We start from the raw sequence: 21716 nt of genomic DNA on the forward strand, positions 1-21716 counted from the left end.
GGGGGGGGGAGGAGGACGCGCTGGATAAACAGGCTGTGGCACTGAGCAGGAGGGGAGGATGGGAGAGGGGGAGGGGGGGGAGGAGGAGGAGAGGCAAACCCTGACCTCCCTCCCTCCTTCTCTTCTTGGTCTGGAAGGACAACCTGAGCAGAGAGGAGGAGGAGGAGAGGAGGGAGAGGAGAGGAGGGTGTGTCCTCTGCTGTGTATCTCTAGGATGAAGAGAACGAGCTGCGTCGCTCCTGGCGTGTCATCGTCATCTCCTCCCTCATGGTTGTTATTCAGCTCTGAGCAGGCGTTGTCATGACCCTGAGGGAACCCCGTTCCATCTTTGGAGACACCCCACCATCTCCACGCCCCGCAGCTGCTCCCCTGGCCTCCAGGTGCTGCTCACAGCGCCCCCTGCTGGCTGGAGGGGGACTTCTCAGCCACCTGTCAGGACTGCAGCACTGTAGAGAACTGAGCTTCCAGACGACAAGCTCTCCTTCACCTTCAAAATCAGAAGGAGAAGAGAGAGAGAATGCCAAAATCTTTATTTTTATGCATTAAGTATATTTTAAATAGCTTTGGAATCTTAACAGAAGAGTTGTAAGTAATCTTGCCAAAGGCACAGGCTAGCTACAATGAAATGAGTGTATGTGTGTGCGTACAAGAGAAATTACCATATATTAGACATGAATATATATATATATATGTATATATATCTATAAAGAATCTATACTGTACACACAGCTCATGACAGTGCTGATTTGTAATGTGATGTAAAGAGAGATCGAGTGAAGGGACAGCTGTTTAACTTTTTTTTAAATCTGTATTTTTCCTTTGTTTGGGTCCGGTGATTGGATGTGCATGTCACTGTAAATAGGTTATCATTGCTGCAACAATCACTGTGGAGCCAGCCTCGACTACCACTGATCTCTCCTTTCATACCGTGGATTTTATTGTTTTTACTGGTGTAGTACTTTTCAGTACTCACTGAATTGTACCCCCTGCACCTCATCTTAATTTTTCTTTTTGTGCGACAAACTTTTTTTATATTTTAACAGTGTCATCTGCCATTTTCCCATTTCATAGCGTTATTTGTATTTAATTTTTTTGCATTACATTAGTTGATCCTTTGGTTTTGCACAAGCACTAAAGTAGTGGATGATTTGGCCACACAGGTGATAATGATGACCAGTGGTTTGTGTGGATCTGAGGCGTCGGTGGAAGGAGAGGAGGATATTCATTTGTTGATCTCACTCTAATCTGTCAATCTTTTTTTAATCAAACCTGTGAATATGATCTATTCTCTGATCTCGTTTTTCTCCATTTTGTAATTATTTCATTACTTTATTCCATCTCTTTTAAAAAATATTGAAGCTAAAAAGATTGAATAAATTGATGGTGGTAGAGGAAAACTGTTTGTCTTTCTTGCCTCTTCATGTGTTGTCTAATGACAACGTCACTCGCTCACGTGACAAACAGTAGTCCTGCTGAATGAAAAAATAAACTAATTACTGGCTTGTATGAATTTCAATATTAAGAAAATATTGAGGGAGCCTTCGGGGTGGGAAAATAATAATAAAGAAATAAATATATATGTGAGATTACAATGGGTTGTGTTGCCAAAGGCAAGCACACGTTTTTTAATTGTATTAATTTTGTTATTGCAAGAACAAAAGTGTACAAACATTCAAGTGTATATATATGAACATAAGATACTCTTACAGTCAGATATTATATAAAGACAATATTGAAGTAAAATTAATAAAAATTGATTATAAAGTCATTCTAAAGTTACAGGGGTTACAGAAAAGAAGCTGTCGTATAGTTTTTTTTAAACATATTTAAGTGACTGTAATAGTAATGTAAGCACACTTAATAAATGAGTTGGCCAGGTGCAGTGACGCAGAGAATCATTTTCATTTTCCTTTAAGCACCGAATATTGCGTGGGGGCGCCCGCGCCTGGCTTCCGTCACCATCATAAATAGAGCCGGAGGAAATGGATCACCAGCAACGAGAAACGAGTGTACATGTGCAAGCTATCAGCTGGCGTTGTATTATGGAGTCGCCGTAACCGCACAGGTAAGTGAGGCTTGAAACTTGCATACGTGAGACATGCACGCACTTATTAACTTGTGTTAGCCTAATGAATGTTGGAGCAACGGAGTGAGACAGTCCAGTTGTCAAGCTCCTGACGCAGCTAACGTTAGCTACTCAAGCTAGCCTGCTAGCTCAGCTGGTTAGCTCAAAACTCGGGTGAACCGTTAGTTCTCCTAACGTAGTGACACTCTTCTGTGATGGCAAACCAATTCGCACGTACATGTATTGAAACTGATGACACCAACCAAATGAAATGACTTGCGCTTCATCGTCCTGGATACTTCTTGCTCTCTGTTTAACACTGGCCTCATCATGAATGTGTTGCCTTGACTTGATGCGGGTTACGCATGACGTGACTAGCAACCCACGTCAGTTATAACTTCAACGTGTGATGGTATTGACATTGGACAGAAGTTGGTAAACATTGTAACTGAAAGTTGTGAAGTGTTTTAACTACACCGATGACTTGAACCTTGTAGCCTATCTAACACACAACCCCTACATGCCTGTTTTCTTCATTTGTGTGATTTAATTTTTTAAAGACCAGCCCTTCACAATCACACAGCATCACCCAAGACACCCCCTCCCTCCCTCCACTAGTCAGAAAGCAAGATGTCCCGACACAGCCCCATAACCACAGCAGTTGTGACACTGCTGGGGGCAGCATTAGGAGGTCTGCTCATATGGCGCACCCTGCGGGCACAGAAGAAGAAGACACTTCCGCAGGGACGGAAGGAGGCGGGTTCCCTGGAAGGACCCATCACGCCGGAGCCTGCCCCCCTGGTGGTGGAGCGCCAGCCCTCAAGGCTGCCCGCCTCCCTGCCCTGCCCAGAGCAGCTGCTGGGGGGGACCCCAGTGATGGTGAACTCCCAGGAGGACTGGGACAAGCTGTGGCCCTCGCTGCAGAGCGACCTAGCTCTCTTCCCTGTCCTGGGACTGGACTGCGAATGGGTTAAGTTCAACGGCGTAAGGATACCTTTTGCATGTCCTCCAGAAAAGGCCAAGGAAACCAATCAGTGCTCTGAGGGATTCTAACCTGACACGGGTCCTGCCCTCCTGTTCCCCTCCCCAGGTGTCCGTGAAGGGCCGCGCCTCGGCCGTGTCCCTCCTCCAGATGGCGTCCTACTCGGGCCGCTGTGTCCTGGTGCGCCTGCAGCCCTTCCGTGGCGGCCAGCAGGCCCTGCCCCTCAGCCTCACGGAGGTCCTTCGCGACCCACGGGTCTTAAAGGTGGGCGTCGGCTGCTACGAGGATGGCAAGCGACTGACCCGAGACTACGGCCTGTCTCTGGGCTGCACCCTGGACCTGAGATACCTCGCCTTGAGACAGAAGTACGCCCGCGTTCTGGCTCCTAACCTGGCCAGCTCAAGTACTGTGTGCGTGTGTGTGTGGATGGATGGAGACCACTTTGACCCTGCTGAGACAAAAGTGTGTGTGTGTGTGTTTGTTTGTGTACAGGCAGGTGGTGCTGAACAACGGCTTGAGTCTGAAGTCTCTGGCAGCAGACCTCCTCAGCGTCTCTCTGGACAAATCTCTTGAGCTGCGCTGCAGTGACTGGGAGGCCGACAGACTCACCCTGGAGCAGGTAGCTATAGCAGCGACCCCTCAGCGCCCTCACCCTGGAGCAGGTAGCTATAGCAATGACTCTGGAGCAGGTAGCCATAGCAACAACCCCACAGCACACTGACCCTGGACCAGGTAGCTATACCAACAACCCTGGAGCAGGTAGCCATAGCAACAACCCTTCAGCACCCTCACCCTGGAGCAGGTAGCTTTAGCAACAATCCTGGAGCAGGTTGCTATAGCTACGACCCTTGACCCTTACCAGTCAGTCAACCAGTTATTTATTCATAGAGCACATTTCAAATCAACAATGGAGAGCCAAAGGTATAAACCAGATGATTCTGGGTAGTAAAACTAGATGGGCCATCGGATAAACATTGGCGGTTCACTGATTTGTGGTTCACTTGACCCTAGATGGCCTATGCTGCCCGGGACGCCCAGGTCTCCATCGCCCTGTTTTTCCACCTCCTGGGTCTCAGCTCAGAGGTCCAGGCCTTGGACGACGATGGCAGTGTCCACACCCAGCTGTGGGGGCGCTGCCAGGGCCTGGTGGACGTGCCCTTCAGGGCCAGGGCCGGAGGAGAGGGGGATGACAAGGAAGGGGAGAGGAAACGACGCAGCAGGAAACCCACGATGGAGAGCCCAGTGTCTGGAGACCAGCAAGTTCCAGACCCACGAAAGAACAAGAGGAAACCATTAGGTGTGGGCTACTCTGCCAGGTGAGGAGATTATTATTATTATTATTATTATTATTATACTCTGCCAGACAAGTGATTTTTATTATTATTGTTGGGATACTCCAGGTAAGATCTGGGCTGGGTTAGCCTCATTGTTGTACTTTGTGTGTGTGTGTGTGTGTGTGTGTGTGTGTGCTGGGTGCGTTTTACAGGAAGTCTCCTCTTTATGACAACTGCTTCCTACACGCTCCAGACGGCCAGCCCCTCTGCACCTGCGACAAGAAGAAGGCCAAGTGGTACCTTGATAAAGGAATAGGAGGTACACTGACCAACTCTAACCATTTTAGGGAGGATGTTAGGCCTTAGGCATTTAAGAAGGTATGCGTTGGAGTGAAGGGTAGAAAGATGAAACGGTCCGCTGCCTGACTCAACTTTTTGCCTCCCTGAATCTGACCTTGACAGAGCTGCTCAGTGAGGACCCCTTCATCGTGCGTCTGCTGTTTGAGCCGTCGGGGCGGCCAGACTCCCAGCAGGATTATTACCTGACTGCCAAGGAGAACCTGTGTGTAGTCTGTGGCAAAGCAGACTCCTACATCAGGTCTGGCCCTCTGCCCTCATCCACACACCTCTGCTATCCATCCACACATCAATAATTCTGCCTGCATGTTTCCAACTGCCCTTATGCCACATCCCTCTATCATTCTATCAGTAACTTTTGTCTATTGCCCCTCATCCCTCAGCAACATTAATAACTCTGTCTGGCGCCCACAGGAAGAACATTGTCCCGCACGAATACAGACGCCATTTCCCCACCGAGATGAAGGACCACAACTCCCATGACATCCTGCTGCTGTGCACTTCCTGTCACGCCGCGTCCAACGTCTACGACGGCTTCCTGAAGCAGCAGCTGGCCGAGGAGCACAGCGCCCCCCAGGGGTGCGAGGAGGGCGTGCGGACGCTGGAGGACTCTGAGCGGCGCCGCGTGCGCTCCGCCGCCCGGGCTCTCCTGACCGCAGGGGAGGGGCTTCCGGAGGCGCGCCGCGACGAGCTGCGGGCCGTCATCAGGGGTTTCTACGGTAGCGAGGAGGGAGAGGTCGGCGAGGAGGCACTGCAGGAGGCCGCGGGCCTGGAGACCAGGTGTGTGTTTGTGTGTTCCTGAGACTTCTTTGTGACTCACCCCGGAGGAGTGAGTTTGTGTGTCTGACCGTCTTAATCCCACATGTGAGCCCTGACCTCCCGCCTGGTCTCTTGTCTCCAGGATCTTCAACGAGAGCTACGTGGCCCATGGGCTGAAGGTGGTGCAGGCGCATGCCGCGGGTGGCCTCCGGGGCCTGATGGACCTGGAGCGCCGCTGGAGGCAACACTTCCTGTCCGCCATGCAGCCACGCCACCTCCCTCCGCTCTGGGCCGTCGACCACAACCACGACAAGTTCCTGCGGAAGTACGGAGAGGACCTCCCCATCCAGTTAAACTGAGCCCCTGCTGTGCCCGGAGGCCCCAGGAGAGGGCGCTGTGGGCGTCCTTGGTCGAGGTGAGACGGTGTCACACAGAACTGTGCCAAACGTGATGCCAGCCTGGCATCCAGGCCCTGAAGAGACTGACTTAACCGCCTCCTGATGATGAACTGAATACCAGACATGCCACCAAGAACTCTTAACTTGAAACCGCTGTCTGGAGAACACACTTGCATATGGACCTTTTTTTTTATAGAAATGGATGGGGGGGGAAATCATGTAAAAAAATCTAACAAAAAAAAAATGAAGATTGATTTCACAAATTTATGGAAATTGTATTTTAAAACGAGCTGAAACCTGCTCCTAAGTCTCTAACTTTGACCTGCAGGTGAACAGCCTTAATCATTTCTATGCATTTGTGTTTGTGTAAAAAGAAAAAAAAATCAATTTTTTCCTCAAAGAATCTAAGGTCATTTTAAAGTGTAAACAATATTCTGAGGTCCCCTTCTGGCACACAGTAGCAGCCTCTTCTACAGCAGACCAGACTGCGTCATGGTGACCAGTCACTCTACAGCAGACCAGACTGCCTCATGGTGACCAGTCACTCTACAGCAGACCAGACTGCGTCATGGTGACCAGTCACTCTACAGCAGACCAGATTGGGTCATGGTGACCAGTCACTCAGGTTGATGGAGGTGAAGTCACAGACTAGTTAGACTAGTTGCCATGCCGAACGGAACCTTCCTTGACCCCGGTATGTAAGCGTCCTGGACAGAGTCTCTGCAGTTGGGACACCTCCTGACACGTGTGCTAATGTGTCTCCTCCACCTGACTGGACCTGAGACTAACGTTGCTCCACCCTCATCCCATTCCACTGTCCTCCATGTTGAACAAGAGTCAAGTGCCAACCCTGATGACCTGAGTCACTCACTCTGTTGGTTAGAAAGATGGCCTTAAGAAACCCAACCCATGTGCAAGGCAGAGATTTCCATGTTTTCCAGCATGATGGCATTTATTTATTGTTCAGAAACTGTTCAGCTTTGTATTTATTTACATTTATCCAGGTGTAACCCTTGAAGCTGTTGTTTCCTTAAATTGTAAATTACATAAATAAAGATCATGTTTGTATTATTGTTCCCTTTTTTTGTCATGTTTTGCATAGTTGGTTGTCAAAACCGTATAGCCAGGAAAGCATTTGAGGATGGAAACCTGTGAAGTTAGACGCCAGAACCTAAGATTTCAGCAGTTATATTAATGAGATCATTCAAACGCTGGAGAAAAAAAAGGGTCTCAACCATTTTTCATATTTTTTATTTTGTACAAAATCACAGTTTAATAAATAAGTCTGTAAAAAGGGTACAAAAGCTGTTAACATTATATGAATCACCGTCATAACTTACAGGTCAATGGAGTCTAGGATTCTTACCAGTAATGATTTTTTTTTTTTTTTTTTACAATCTGTTTTTGCTGAATTAAGGCCTCTTGATTTTGGCATTAGAACAATCTGTAAGTCAAATGGTTTTATCTTGTTGAATTAGTAGAACATGAGCTCCAGTGTCCTGCTTTCACAGTTCAAATACAAAGAATTAATGAAATGAAATAAATATAAAAACGCAAAATGGCTCAACATGCAGACATGACCACATTCTCAAAATACTATTAAAGTTCAAACATGGGCACATTTCTTAAATTCAGATTCAGTGTTAAACACAGCAGATGTACAGACGAACATCTGGAACAAAATCTCACACATCAATCCGTAACTGGGGGTTCAATCCCTCAAGAAGTCAGTACTGCATCAAAACTCCTGTTTCCCTGGCATCACCGGCCAGGGATCATAACGCCGCTTATTAGGCTACTGCATATCGCACGCCCTCTCGACCCTTCAGTCACACCGGAGGGGACGGAGAATGTTTCAACCCTGAAACACCAACTCTTTTTTTCTCAGAGCGCTATTTCATCGATGTATCTATGGTTTCTAAACAGTTAAAAACAACAATACAATGCATTGACGTTGCGTTCACATATGGACTCAACGTCATTAAGGACAATAAATTATCGCACGCATAAAAACATACTTATCATATTGCAATGCTTCAACACGTTCAGTTAATTAGCGTTCCCTTAAAGTTGTAAAGCTGAACTAAAGCTAAACCAGATGGTGAAATCGTCTCAGTTGAAATCACATGGCTGTCGTGTTTACTTGACTACCCACACCGCAGCTCCTGTGGGAGATGCTAACACTCACACCACCAGTAGTCCTTAAAACACACACACACACAGGTGCGATCAGCCGTCTAGTGTTCATGTAAATTACCGATCATTCAAAAGATTGTCAAATCAACATTAAAAAAAAACAAGCAAAATCTGAAACCAGATTATTCAACCAGATTCTAATAATGAAACCAAGGCATGTTATAAAGAGTACACCCCTTCATGAGTGTCTGTGAAACTGGCGCTAACTCTCGTTTTTGGTCAAAGGCTGTTTAAAGATGTGTTGAACAGAAAGGACCTGGAACTGGGCAGATGAACTGTGTTAGCAGGACAAACCTCCCACCATCTCAACCCCCCCACCCCCACCAATTCTCTCCCCATCGCCTCCACCCACTCCTTGCCTTCTCTCTGTCTTCTCCCATCCACCCTTCCCAAACTCATCCTCCCCCTCTACCCCCATCCCCCCCTCCTCCATGCTCATTATTGCTTACTGGTTAACATATACAGGAGCTCTTCCTGTCTCAGAAACCAAATGGAAAACTATAGATTGAGTTCACAGTTAGCCTCCAGCATGATTGACAGAACGTCAACTCTCTTCTTGTCTGTGAGTTTCCCCTTCGGTTTCCTCCTACAGAAGCTGTGATGGACAGGCTCCTGTGCTCCAGAGACTGCAGACACAACGTTCGCTGGTGTATATGGGATGGAGCAGGTCACATGACCTCTTTGGGGTCTGACAAGCCGAGGGGGGATCAGGTTTGAAGAGTGCACTGTCCCTGACACCCTCCATCTCAACTCTCATCAGACTCCCTAGCCCCTCACATCCAGGCACACATAGTCACATTAAGAAACACACACACACGCGCACACACACTGCTTTTCTTGATCGACGTAACTCATCTTGAACACAGTTGGCACAGATTATCAAAGTAAGTACCCTGGCGGCTTAGCGCAAAGCAAAAAACCAAAACCATTCACATTTCAATGGAATTCTCTAGAAAACTATTGAATAATCTCAGTCTACACCTCTCCTTCTTCACCCTACTATTACTTATATACTATATGCTGATGAAGGTTACACCTGCTGTGTTTTTGACCTGTGGATGACCTTAAACTACCACTAAAACTGTAAATATCTCCTATTTAAATAGATTTTCCACAAACATGTACATCAAATGAAGTATCTAACAACTACAGGACATAGATAGTGCTGCTGTCGTGTGCCCCTATCCCCCTTGGCAGCCCAGAGTCTCCCAGGCCCCCCCCCCCCCCCTCCTACAGGTGTCCCTCCAGGATGCTGGTGACTCCCTGGTCCAGGGCGGGAGCTGGCTGGCCACGGGCAGTGGGGGCGCTAGGACCCTGTAGACGCTGAAGCTCCAGGATGCTGTCGATGGCACTCTGCAGGTGTTCACTGAGCATGTGGTCCTCTGGGGGAGGGCGCTCGGTCGGGTGGGGCTCGGGCGGGGGCTGGCGGGGTAGGGGCTTGTAGCTCTTTCGTGTAGGGCTGCTGGAGTCTGGAGGGGGCGGAGCCCCACAGGCGGTGCGGCGCTCCGACAGAGGAGGGGCGTTGGGAGACGCTCGCGGCACCGCTTGCGCCCGCGCTTCCGTCCGTACGGAATGCCCAACCTCCTCAGCAGCGTTCGGAGGCGGGGCTCCGTTGGATATCCCCGCCCTGGGCAGAGGACAGGGTGTCCCATTGGTCCCGTGAGGGCTCTGCTTCTTGACGATCAAGCTCCCATTGGTCAGCTGCCCGGCGTGGTCCCGTTTGAGGCCGGAGGGGGCGGTGCGTCGCGAGGGGTCGCAAGCGGAGTTGAGGACAACCTTCCGGGAGCCAGACTCATGTTTGATGGTGAGCCTCAGACCCCCCCTGGTGCTGGAGCGGTAGGTCCGGAGGCCGGGCGGGCGGGTGGACAGGCGCATCCAGGCAGGGGGGGAGGGGGGGCTGTCAGAGGGGGCGTGAGGGGAGGGGGTGTAGGCACAAGGGGGAGCGGACGATGGTGCACAAAGGTCCATCAGGAAGGACTCTGTAATAAGAAGGTTAGGGTGGGTTAGGGTGTGATGGGTTAGGGTTGGATCATGGTTGGATTTAGGTAAAGGTCAGGGTTCTGGTCAGATTCAGTGTTAAAGTCTGAGTCTGGCTTGGAGTTAGGATCAGGTCAGGTTTAGTATCAGGGTCTGGGTTGGGGTCAAGGCAATGTCAGGGTCAGGGGTCAGGGCTGGGGTCAGAGTTAGGGTCAGGGATGGGTCAGGGTCAGGAGTTGGGGCTGGGGTCAAGGCAATGTCAGGGTCAGGGGTCAGGGCTGGGGTCAGAGTTAGGGTCAGGGATGGGTCAGGGTCAGGAGTTGGGGCTGGGTCAGGAATTGGGGCTGGGTCAGGGGTCAGGGCTGGGTCAGGGCCAGGGCTGGGTAGGGTCCTGACCTGGGTCTCTGCGGGCTCTCCTCCTCTCCTCTCCCAGCGCCAGGCGCTCCGCCTGGAGGAATAGCCTCTCCAGCATCACCATCTCTGCAGACGGGCTCACCTGCTGGGGCAACACACACACATGAAACAAACATACCTAAACCTTGATGTTCTGGTGGTTCACAGCACAACCATTGAGATAATACTGTAGTTGTCAGGAAAATAGAAAGTCTGTTGATTCTCTCCTGTACTTTTTACACACGCCCATACGTATGTTGCTGCAAATAGCCTCTGAAGAATGGCATGTAAATGTTAGACTATGCATTTAATGAGTGATCTGACAAAGATGGAAATGCCATTTAGATTTTAAATTTTTGTACAACTAAAAATATATATACACAAAATAAAAGCGCTTTATGTTGTGATCAGTGAGAGCAAGTCTCGGGAGAACGTGAACGTCTTGATGACAAACAGGCAGCAAGTGGAGAAGGTTCATGATGAGGGGGGCTGGGAGCTGTTCTAACCTGGGCTTCCCCCACCAGTAGCTGCCTGTACTTGTTGACCATGTCCTTGGTGCGGTTCAGGAGAAACGCCGACACCGAATCAAACTGCTCGTCCACTGCAGAGTAACACAGTGCAGGTAAAACACACAGGAGTCAAACAATATGATGGCTTCCATGGAGATTCCTCACAATTTACTGAAACAATAGTGAAACATACAGCCGTGGCCAAAAGTATTGGGAGCGACATACATTTTGTGTTTGCAGAGCTTGCTGGGCCTTTGCATAAAATGACTGCTAACATAATTTCAGTAAGTCATATCATCAGCACTGGGGAAAGTGTGAACTAGTTCTAGCCAGGTGAAATCACTCTATCATTCTGATTGGATTTTAAGAGCAGATTGACTGTGGGACTATTTGCATATATAAAAAATGTCCGCCCCAAAAAAGCTTGAAAAAACATGAAATGTGCCTTATTGTATTCCAGTATTCTATAGTAACGTGAAAACATTTTCCTCAAATACTGAACCAGCAAACTTTGCAAAACACAACATTTGTCATTGCCAAAACGTATGGCCACGACTGTACATCCAAGTTCCAGGTTTACCTGAGCTGAAGGGTGTGTGTGCGGGCCCCAGCCCAGCACAGGTGTGGTACGGGAGCAGGTTTCTCACAGCTTCCTCTAGACTGGAGAAGGGCATGCAAGGGGCGGGGTTGTGGACCGCCTCCTGGTCCAAGCACATCTGCTGCTGGAGCCTGGGGAGAACACACACACACCACACACACACACCACACACACACACCACACACAACACACACACACAACACACACACACCACACACACACACCACACACACACCACACATACACACCACACATACACACCACACACACACACCACACACACACACCAAACACACACACCAAACACACACAGCAGCACAATTATCACATCAATCATGTAATGTACCTACTTTATCGGGCTTCACCTCTCCCCTCCCCCTCTCTTTACCTGTGTCTGCGCATGGCTGGTGTAAGTATGTCCTCCCACCTCTCCTCCGCAGGGCCTGGGACCTGGAGGACATTACAAGGTCATTGATTTAGGACAAACACATCAGGGGAATGTAGTTCCTATTCAGGACTGTGTCTCTCTTACCTTCATCCCTGACTGCAGATCCTGAGCCTGGGGATAGTAGAGGTGATGTCTGAGGGGCTGGGGTGGAGGTGTCTGGGGACGGTGGAGGTGATGTCTGGGGGGCTGGGGTGGAGGTGTCTGGGGATGGTGGAGGTGATGTCTGGGGGGCTGGGGTGGAGGTGTCTGGGGATGGAGGTGGTGATGTCTGGGGGGCTGGGGTGGAGGTGTCTGGGGATGGAGGTGGTGATGTCTGGGGGGCTGGGGTGGAGGTGTCTGGGGATGGAGCTGGTGATGTCTGGGGGGCTGGGGTGGAGGTGTCTGGGGATGGAGGTGGTGATGTCTGGGGGGCTGGGGTGGAGGGGAAGGCAGGTGGACTTCAAGACTAAAGGTTATACCCTCCATGTCCGAGATAGCAGCTGGTGGCATGTAAGATGATGCCAACGATGAAGATGATGATGATGATAACAGTGATAACAATGAAGTTAGGTAAGGGAAACATTGAGATAAGAAACTCAGTTAAACCAATCAAAACAAGCAGCAGCAACTGTTGTGTTACATCTACAGAGGGATGGATTCATTTGAGCTTCTCAAGACACACTCACTGTTTTGTGTGTGCTGCTGGACAGCAGGGCCCCCCCCCTCCACAGACACGTAGGGGGGGTCCGACTGTCCCAGAGCCCCGGAGACGCTGGGGGCCAGAGCGAGGGGGCTGCTGTACTCGGCCAGTTGGGCCTGGGGAGTTGAGCTGCCCCCCCCAGCAGCTGGAGAAGCCCTGCTGGGGGGCGGGGTGATGTCCAGGGCCTGGTCCAGGGGTGAGCAGAGCACGGCCGGGTCCTGGCTCTCAGACCCCAGAGGAGAGGTCATCCCACAGGGGTGGGTCAGCGCAGACAGTCCCCCGGTCAGCTCCTGGTTGGTCAGGACAGATAGGGCTACGGAGGCCTCACCAATGAGTGAAGGCGTGGGGGGCGGGTCCTCTGTCTGATTGGCCACAGGCGAGGCGTGAGGATCCTCGGGTTCCTCGGGCTCCAGGGGCAGAGCAGCCCTGACAGCCTCACTTGCTGGGCTGGGACACAGATGCTTCTGCTGGGGTGGAGAGAATCATCACATGGAAATGGCACAGGCAGGTTATCCTTTCAGTTGTTTTGATATTTAGCATGACAGAGTACCGCCACACCTCAATGGCAGCCTTAGCCTGCCCTTTCATATTTAATAAAAAGAAAGATGTGAGTGGGGGATCTTCAAACCCTCGAAGTGAACTTGGCCATTTATTATCCACAACGTTATACTTCAGATTACCTCAAAAAAGCTCTCATTTGTAACAATTTGTTTTTAACCCCTAGGGGCAAAAAGAGCCAGGATTTACCATAAAATAATCTAAAATACCACTTTTGCAAAGATTTGTCGGAATTATGCCCAGCATTAATACATTTCTCAGTGCGTGAGAATTAACCATGGGAGTTTACCTGGTTTTGGTGTTTAGTTACACTTGACAGGTAGTCAACATGATGGAGAGGTGGACAGACCTGCAGAATGTGGTGGATGAAGGTCTGGGCCACCAGGGGAACCTCCTCCAGCTTCCTGTCGCTCTGGGGCAGCATGTGTTTGGGCAGGGGGGCCGCCACAGGTGGGGGGTCGGGGCCCTGGGGGGCTGGCAGCAGGGAGACCACAGGGGGGGAGGGGGGCTGGAGACCTGGAACCAGAGACTGCTGAGCGGCGTGTTGGAGAGCGTGTCTGTTTGACTGAAAGGACAAAGTCAACAAAGCAATTAGCACTACTCTTCTACGTAGATTTGGGATGAAAGCGTCTTCAAAATAAACCCATTCTAGTTTCAGCTTCCCCGCCTCCTCACACCCTGGACGTGTGGAGAGTCTCACCTGGCCCCGCTGCTGCTCCTGCTCGTCTGTTCCTCTCCTTCCCTCCAGAGCCGGCCTCTCCGGGAGCAGAACCACAGACGCCTGCTGCAGGCTCAACTGGGCCTCCGTGACCGCGCCCCTCCGGGCTGGGGCGGCAAAGGGCAGCCCCTGCACCACGGGGGCACCGTTGAGGATGGAGATGGACGTGAGGTCTGGGGGCAGCATGGTGGAGCTGTTGATCAGGGTGATGTGGTTCCCCAGGGCGGGGCTGTGGACCAGTGTGGCCCGCTGGCTTTGCCCTGTTGGGGCGTAGGCTCCCGCTAGCTGCGCCGGCATCTGGAAGACTGTAGGGGGTGCCGGCTGGATTTGCAAGGGGCCGGAGAGCAGGGCGCCCTGGCGCAGAGTCAGCTGCCCGGACGGCGTGGTGAACACGGGGCTGAAGTTGAGGTGGCGGTGGGGGACGGTCAGGATCTGGGAGCCGTCAACCAGGTGGCCTGCCGAAGAGGACACGCCATGGATGGGGGGGCCCTGGGGGCCAGGTGTGAGGAGGGACCGAGGGGCCCCCGCGGGCTGGGACAGGGTGACAGGGGCCTGGCTGGGGAGGAGGAACTGGCCCTGGCCCTGAAAGAGGCCCTGGGGCTGCAGCACGAAGGAGCCCCCCTGGTTGAGGAGCTGCAGGCTGACAGGCTTAGGGGGCTGGGTGCCGGGCGGGGGCTGCAAGGGGGGATGGGGGCCCGGAGGAGGGGACAGCAGGATGTTGGGAGACTTGGTCCCAGGGACGAAGGTGAGACCCGGGGAGGGTTTGTGCCCAGGAGGCTTGGGGCTGATCTGAACCAGCCGGGGCTGGATGCTGATGGGCAGCTTGGGCTGGATGGGGAGGGGACCCCTCTGAAGCAGGATCCCCGGGCCCGGGGTGGTCCTCAGGCTGGGGGCGATGAGAGAGCGCCCTGTCAAGCTGGGCAGGGCCTTCTGGAGGAGCATGCTGGAGGCCTGGACAGGACTCAGGGAGAAGGAGGGTTCGGGGGGAGGGGCGGGGAACACGCTCCCAGGGAGGAGACCCATGAGCTGAGGAGCGGTGGGCTTCAGAGAGGGGCAGCCCGGCCCCACGGCCAGCAGGGAGGGCTGGGGGGGCTCCACCGCTGCCTGGGTGTCCCTGGGCAGGGCGGGGGGGAAGGGCACCACTTTAGGGAGGAAGGGCATGACAGGAGGGGAGAGGAGGGGGGGGGGCGGGGGCATACAGAGACAGGCCCTCCCCAGGAGGATCCAGGCCCGCCTCCAGAGCCATGGTCTGCTCCGTGATGTCAGCCTCCTGGAGACTCTGCTGGAGGATGTCACAGGCCACCTCCTCGTCCTCGGCACGCCCTGCCTGCGCTGCCCCCCCAACGCCCCCTGGGGAGGCGTCTGGCTCCGGGGACGCCAGCAGAGCCTCCTCCAGGAAGGACAGATCCACACAGCCAGGGGGGGGCGTGTCTTGGGAGGTGCTGTCCTCAGCCAATAGAGAGACAGGGCTCTGGGGGGGTAGAACGGGTCAGGGATGAGGGGGAAAGGAAGGGGGAGTGTGGGTGAGGGGCAAGGGGGGAGAGAGAGGGAGGGAGTAACACAAGGAGAAAAGGAGACCATCAAAATTCAACAACAGGGAGTAGCAGACAGCAAGACCCCCAGAAGTTCCTGTGACCCTGGTGTCACCCTAGTTTGACCCTGGTGTCACCCTAGTTTGACACTGATAAGACCGTGGCTGGAGGCCCGGACAGACTCACCGGGGCGTCGGTGAGCAGGGAGGGCTCCCCAGAGGAGGAGCTAAGGAGCAGGTCTTCATCCTGCAGCTGGGGGCAGAACCAGGGTTAGATAGACCATGCTCCTAATCAGCACTCAGTAACTATGACTAGTCATGTCCTGTACTCCCTGTTCCATCTCACCAAACACCTTCTCTCTACATACATGTGCTGGTTCTGGCTGTGTGGAAGGCAATGTTTGTGTGTGTGTCTCACGATGGTCTTGATGGAGGGAGACCTGTGGATGTCCTTACCTCATGAGTCCCGTGGAGGAAGTCGTTCAGGGCCTGGGGATCGCTGGGACAGAAGAAGAGCTGTTACAAACCAGCCGCCTTTCTCTGTATACTGGGTACTCTCTACCTCACACACACACCACAATACACTCTATACCTCACACACACCACAACACAACACACTCTATACCTCACACACACCACAACACACTCTCTACCTCACACACACACCACAATACACTCTATACCTCACACACACCACAATACACTCTCTACCTCACACACACACCACAATACACTCTATACCTCACACACACACACACACCACAACACACTCTCTACCTCACAAACACGCACCACAACACACTCTCTACCTCACACACACACCACAACACACTCTCTACCTCACACACACACCACAATACACTCTATACCTCACACACACCACAACACACTCTCTACCTCACACACACTACACACTCTCTACCTCACACACACTGTGTACCTCACACACACACACACACCACAACACACTCTCTACCTCACACACACCACAACACACTCTCTACCTCACACACACCACAACACACTCTCTACCTCACACACACTGTGTACCTCACACACACACACACACACACCACAACACACTCTCTACCTCACACGCACACCACAACACACTCTACCTCACACACACTGTGTACCTCACACACACACACACACCACAACACACAAGTATCTCTCTACCACACACACAACACACACTAGGTCCTATCTTCCTCACACACTCACCACAAAACATCAAGTAGACAAGTCCCATCTTCATCCTCCATGTCCACTGAGAGAGGGGGGAGCAGAGGGGGAGGGGGAAGAGGAAGCAAGGAGAAAGATGGAGGGAGAGATGAGGAAGAGACAGAGGGAGGGAGAGAGGGAGGGCAGATAGAGGGAGAAAAAGAGAGGGAGAGAAAAAAGAGAGAAAAAGAACCAGGGTGAGAGAAAGTGAGGTATGGTCACATTCTCCGTATTGGCCTCTTGTCAATGAAAACCCCACAAAGCCAGAAAGACACTGTGCACTGATAAGGTCTTCAGTGCAGTTCAGAGTGGTTAGACATGTCCCAGACTTCGTTTCCCCTTGCAAGCGTGATCCAGGGAGGTGTAATGTGAACCTACTTCATATGTGGGAGACCCCATGCAGAGCAGACAGACGGAGTTCTCGTGGTGGCCTCATGGGACGTGTTGGCCGGGGTTCAGGCCTGGGCAGGGGCTGGGGGCCAGGCAGGGGAGGCAGCTGGACTCGGGGGCAGACCCTCCGTGTGCTGGGGCATCACTGCTCCTCACAGCCTACAAACAGACGTGTCCGTGCTGTGAGGTCATTTAAGGTTGACGTGATTCGTTCCATTAGCCCACTTGTTTCACGTGGTTGTATGCACAATCGATCTCATCGTTTAGCAGTGCTTTGATAGTAGCCTAACACGAAGTGTGTGTGTGTGTGTGTTTGTATCATTTGTAGGGCGAGAGTTTCATGTTAGAACAGAATCTTAAAGTAGGCTAATTTATTCCCACGTTGAGACATTATCTAATGTTGTACGACATTCAGTAAACACGATCTTTATTGTCATCAATTTGATAAACGTAGAGCTGACAAAAAGCGACTGTCACTTGTAAACGTGATTATTGTGAGGAAGTCTCTAAAAACAGACATGCAAACGGGAGGACAAATCTGTTCATGCATGGCTACCCACTGGCGTGGCTTGTCATCGTGGATATCTATAAAGAGGACGCATGAACCTCCCAACAGCCTAGCCTTTCACAAAATCACTCACTCCCTCGCTCGCTCGCTCAATTTTCAGGGGAGGTCCCTTAAAATAAGACTATCCTCCGCGCTTCACTGTCATATTTTTGTTTACAACTCACAACCGCCGCATTAACACCATCGCCGTACCGCATCGAGCGCTGAAATAAGCAAATGACCCCTCGAACATGCAGCGGCGCTCAGGATCGATTATTTTCACGCAAATAGCCTTGGTTATGAAGATACAGTGACGCATATATGCTCAAATTTAACCTGCGTAAGGTGGAAGTGAGCAGACCTAGAAAATAACATTCGAAACAATGTTGTGAATGTGTGTGTGTATGCATGGACGGGGGGTACAGATGCTCCTTGGTTTCTTTAACGGGGGGACCGTAGGGGCTGACGCTGTCTCCGCCGCACATCATCTCGCAGCAACAAAAGACGTCTGCGTAAACAGCACAGCTATGCTACCTCCCTCTCCATCGTTTTCTCATTCTACCGTCAGAATAATTCGGCAATTCAACCCAAAAAAAACTCACCCCTTCTTTGTGGTTTATTGTCCTGTCAAGCGGGCCTCTGCGCCATCGATTCTCACTCAGAGGTCTTTCAGATGCTAAGGAGAAGGGGAGGGGGGTGCTGGGGGTGGGGGTACTGGGGTGGGTGTGAGAAACAAGAGTGGAAGCCGATCAGAAACACAAAGGTAGAAAATAGTAATGTGGCCCGGCCGCCGCTATGCCCCGCAGATGTGAAAGCGAGTACGGGGTGCTCTTGTCTTTTTCAGGCATGCTTCAAACGCTTCAAAAATGCCCGCTCTTGGTTAATGCGCGATCTTCTGTGAGCTGTAACTGTACGCATAGTGTGATCACGGAACCCAATGAGAAATGTGTCCCTTAAATTCGGTCCCACAAATTCAGCCCGATATCGAGGAGACAGACGTAACAGCGACAGCACCAGACAAAATATTGAGTCAAGAACATTTTTAAATGCAATCTGAAATGTTAAACAAAGTCAAACAAATGATATAAATATTGTCATGAATTATCGATTACAACAATCGGTAGGGGTGATCAGGCCCATTCATATAAAAAGATTGGCACTTGACTAGTTTCCTTAAAATTAAGCACACTTTTTGGTTGCATCTTTCGGATGAAGGAGTAGTTCAAACAAACTAGTAGTGACAAACGATGCACTTGTAGTCTAAAGGTTATATAAATCAACACAAGCAGCCTAAATTTGAATACTTGGGAGAGAGAAGACAAGCAAAAGTATAAACAAAATCAAGTTCAAGGTATTTCGTTTTTAATAGAAGTAGGCCTTTTAATACAAAACGGGGGAAAAAATCTCTGCCAGAAAAAAAAGAAATCAGAAAACTTACAAATAGTAAAATATTATGAACTTCAAACAGCATCAAACTTTTTTTCATTCTAACCCTTACAATTCTTGCCAATAATCCCCCCGCCCCCCTTTCACCCCCCCCCCCCCCCCCCCCCCCCCCCACACACACACACACAAACATGCATGGTGGAGCTCCAGGTCTCATTTTCCAGACTGCTGGGCCTGGCGACGCAGAAGGACGTAGATCTTCTCCTTGATCCAGTCCTTGTTGTAGGGCTGGTAGGTCTGTGTGTCGGTACGGTACCTGAGACACACACACACACACCTCAGAGATGGCAGACAGAACTTCCTCAGGCGCAGCTACTGGGATTTACAAGCTCCAAAACTGATTATAGCTATGGTAGCAGAGACAGTCATTCATTAGATTTGGTATGTGTGTGTAGATGTATACTAGCACTGCATGATTACACTAGAACACACAAACATTTGAGATAAGTTGTCTGCTAAATAACTAAAATATGAAGTGAAATATTTAATACACAATTTAAGTCACATAGTCACTCAAATTCCAAGCTGTGGATGAAGGACATGCAGACTTACACCAAACAGCTGAGGTCAGCCAGGTCGTCAATAAAATCAAACAGCTGGCTGATATCATATGTTATGGAGGGACTGCTGGGGTTCATTCTCTTCAGGTGCTCCTCGTACATCTTGCACACACCTGTGGAAGTGAAGAACATGTTATTCAAACAGATTGAGCTTCTATTCTTAGGCCACTTTCCTTATCGGACCAGCACTCAAACTCACTCAACCTCTATTCTGTCATATGGGCTCGACAATAATGATGGCCCGATGGCCTGGGGCCAGTAAAAAGTAACGTTGGGACAGTTAAACTAGCAACTCACTGGCCCGATCGGGCCACTGCAAATTATTGATTGAAAAAAACATTTGCATTGTAAAAGTTTACATCCTTCATATGTTTTGCTATCTGCTAAATGCATAAATAACTTTGCAGCTCGTGGGGCGCACAGTTGGCAAATCAAGAGTTGAGTAGTGAGTGACGAGTGGTTGTCAAATTGTAATGCTCTAATCTCGATACAACTGGCGCGAGACAATAAAGTGAAGATGGCAACAAAGTAGAGCTACGAGCTCAAACGGAAGCAACTGTTTTTATGGAACGAAGATTCACTGTGTCCTGTCATATGTTCCCGTCTAAAGCAGACAAAAGTGGATCTTTTTACACAGGCACTGACAATTTTCGAAAACAATCCCTGACCAGCCATGGTAGCAGACAGCACCTGGTTTGCGTGACAGCTAAGCGGATGGTTGACGATCCATCTTCCAGGCCGTTGACCATGCTGGTCAGGAATTTAAATGTAGATGCCCATCGTGTTATTACACAACTTATAACAACGGCATATCACGTAATTAAGACGGGCCAGCCTTAGAAGAATGGTGTCGATTTGGGTACTTAGTATCATACTGATGAAATGCTATGGAAGCTTAAATATTAGCATTGAGGGACCAGAGGTTTCAGTTTCAGCCTGACAGAATTGTGCAGAGATGGCTGTCAGCAAGGAAGAGAGCACGTCATGTTTGAGGTTAAAAGTCAATTGTTTTTCTGACTATTACCTTTTTATTTTTTATCACTAGAAATGTGACTTCATTTTTGTTCTTTTTATATCCAGGATGTGTTTAATAAATGGTTAAACATGTTAACTGAATAACACAACTTATAAGTCTTTGGTTTTGTTGTAAAAATTATAAATTACAACTCTTGGAGGGGGGGCCAGTAAAAATTGTCTTGGGGCCAGTAAGTTTCAGTGCCAAAAAATGTTAATGTTGAGCCCTACTTTTATCGTGTTCGTTGCGGCTGTAACAGTGAAAGCCCCCCCCCCCCCCCCCCCCCCCCCACACACACACTACATATGCTAATGACGGTACGTTATAGGTTAATTTTTGATTGAATTTACCTTCCATGCACTCATTAACTGATTCGTAATCTGCATAGGTACGGCCCTCTGGTCTCTTGGTGGGCTGCACGAGCAGAATGGTGTGAGACTGAAATATCAAACACGTCACGGGAAGACTGTTAGAAATGCATACAACTTTGATCAACAGAAAGTCCACAAATATAACCAAATAAATTCGCCCAATTTGTATATATTCATATGTAAATGTAATTTATTCTACAAATGTAAAGAGGACTCATTAAACGGAAAACACGGCTAGTTAGTGTAAGTCAGCACTGCCCCCTAGGCTAATACATGCTATCCAAGAAGATAGTGTTTGTAATGTTCACGTTAACCTATACAGCTGTAGACTATCAATGGTCAGTATTAGTGACCATTGATTGTCTCAGTGAATGTCTAAATATCGTAGGTAATGTTACATCAGTCGCCAGTGTTACCATCCCCCATTTCATAAATGTATGAGGTGGCTAGTTAGCTAGCTAGCTTGCTTCTGGCAGCATTGCATTGGCAGATGAAACCTATCGTCACATGAGCTTGCAGTAATAGTTGTCTAGTTACAATGATTACATGCGTTCGCTGTCTCGACATACACATGTATACGTCAAATTAAAAGGAACTGACCATGATTTCTCCAAGGGGCTCTGAATTACACGCGTATCTTGCTACTTTTACTCGTGGTTTCGCTAGCAGGTCGGTTTGCTATGTAGCTTGCACCGGAAAAATAACTCAGATACGTAGCAAC

General features: G+C 50.1%; 3 protein-coding genes across 4 annotated transcripts; 1 reads left to right on the forward strand and 2 right to left on the reverse strand.

The window, feature by feature from the left end:
* Window positions 1-1973: 1973 nt before the first annotated feature.
* exd2 (exonuclease 3'-5' domain containing 2) lies at window positions 1974-6903 on the forward strand. 2 transcript variants are annotated; one of them, XM_067243972.1, is made up of 9 exons: window positions 1974-2065; window positions 2626-3049; window positions 3156-3412; window positions 3540-3666; window positions 4059-4363; window positions 4534-4640; window positions 4784-4919; window positions 5093-5458; window positions 5580-6903. In XM_067243972.1, exons 2-9 carry the CDS (start codon window positions 2696-2698, stop codon window positions 5794-5796), a joined length of 1869 nt encoding a protein of 622 aa, XP_067100073.1. In that variant the 5' UTR covers window positions 1974-2065; window positions 2626-2695; the 3' UTR covers window positions 5797-6903. The 2 variants fall into 2 exon arrangements, with proteins under 2 accessions (XP_067100073.1, XP_067100074.1); XM_067243973.1 differs by having other exon boundaries at window positions 2626-3034.
* Window positions 6904-9261: 2358 nt separating this feature from the next.
* On the reverse strand, window positions 9262-16707 carry si:ch211-168d23.3 (BRD4-interacting chromatin-remodeling complex-associated protein). The gene is given in 14 exon segments (XM_067243957.1): window positions 9262-10010; window positions 10405-10507; window positions 10908-11002; window positions 11491-11639; window positions 11897-11958; window positions 12041-12087; window positions 12358-12435; window positions 12622-13102; window positions 13543-13758; window positions 13894-15093; window positions 15095-15382; window positions 15630-15695; window positions 15899-15941; window positions 16667-16707. Coding segments are annotated over 14 exon segments (3618 nt in total).
* A 2456-nt stretch (window positions 16708-19163) lies between these two features.
* On the reverse strand, window positions 19164-21702 carry LOC136949324 (enhancer of rudimentary homolog). Its single transcript, XM_067243583.1, has 4 exons — window positions 21596-21702; window positions 20975-21062; window positions 19602-19722; window positions 19164-19305 (listed from the first exon to the last, which is right to left on the reverse strand). Exons 1-4 carry the CDS (start codon window positions 21596-21598, stop codon window positions 19203-19205), a joined length of 315 nt encoding a protein of 104 aa, XP_067099684.1. The 5' UTR covers window positions 21599-21702; the 3' UTR covers window positions 19164-19202.
* Between the last annotated feature and the right edge of the window lie 14 nt (window positions 21703-21716).

Source organism: Osmerus mordax, chromosome 9 (assembly GCF_038355195.1).
Source record: "Osmerus mordax isolate fOsmMor3 chromosome 9, fOsmMor3.pri, whole genome shotgun sequence".
NCBI lineage: Eukaryota > Metazoa > Chordata > Actinopteri > Osmeriformes > Osmeridae > Osmerus > Osmerus mordax.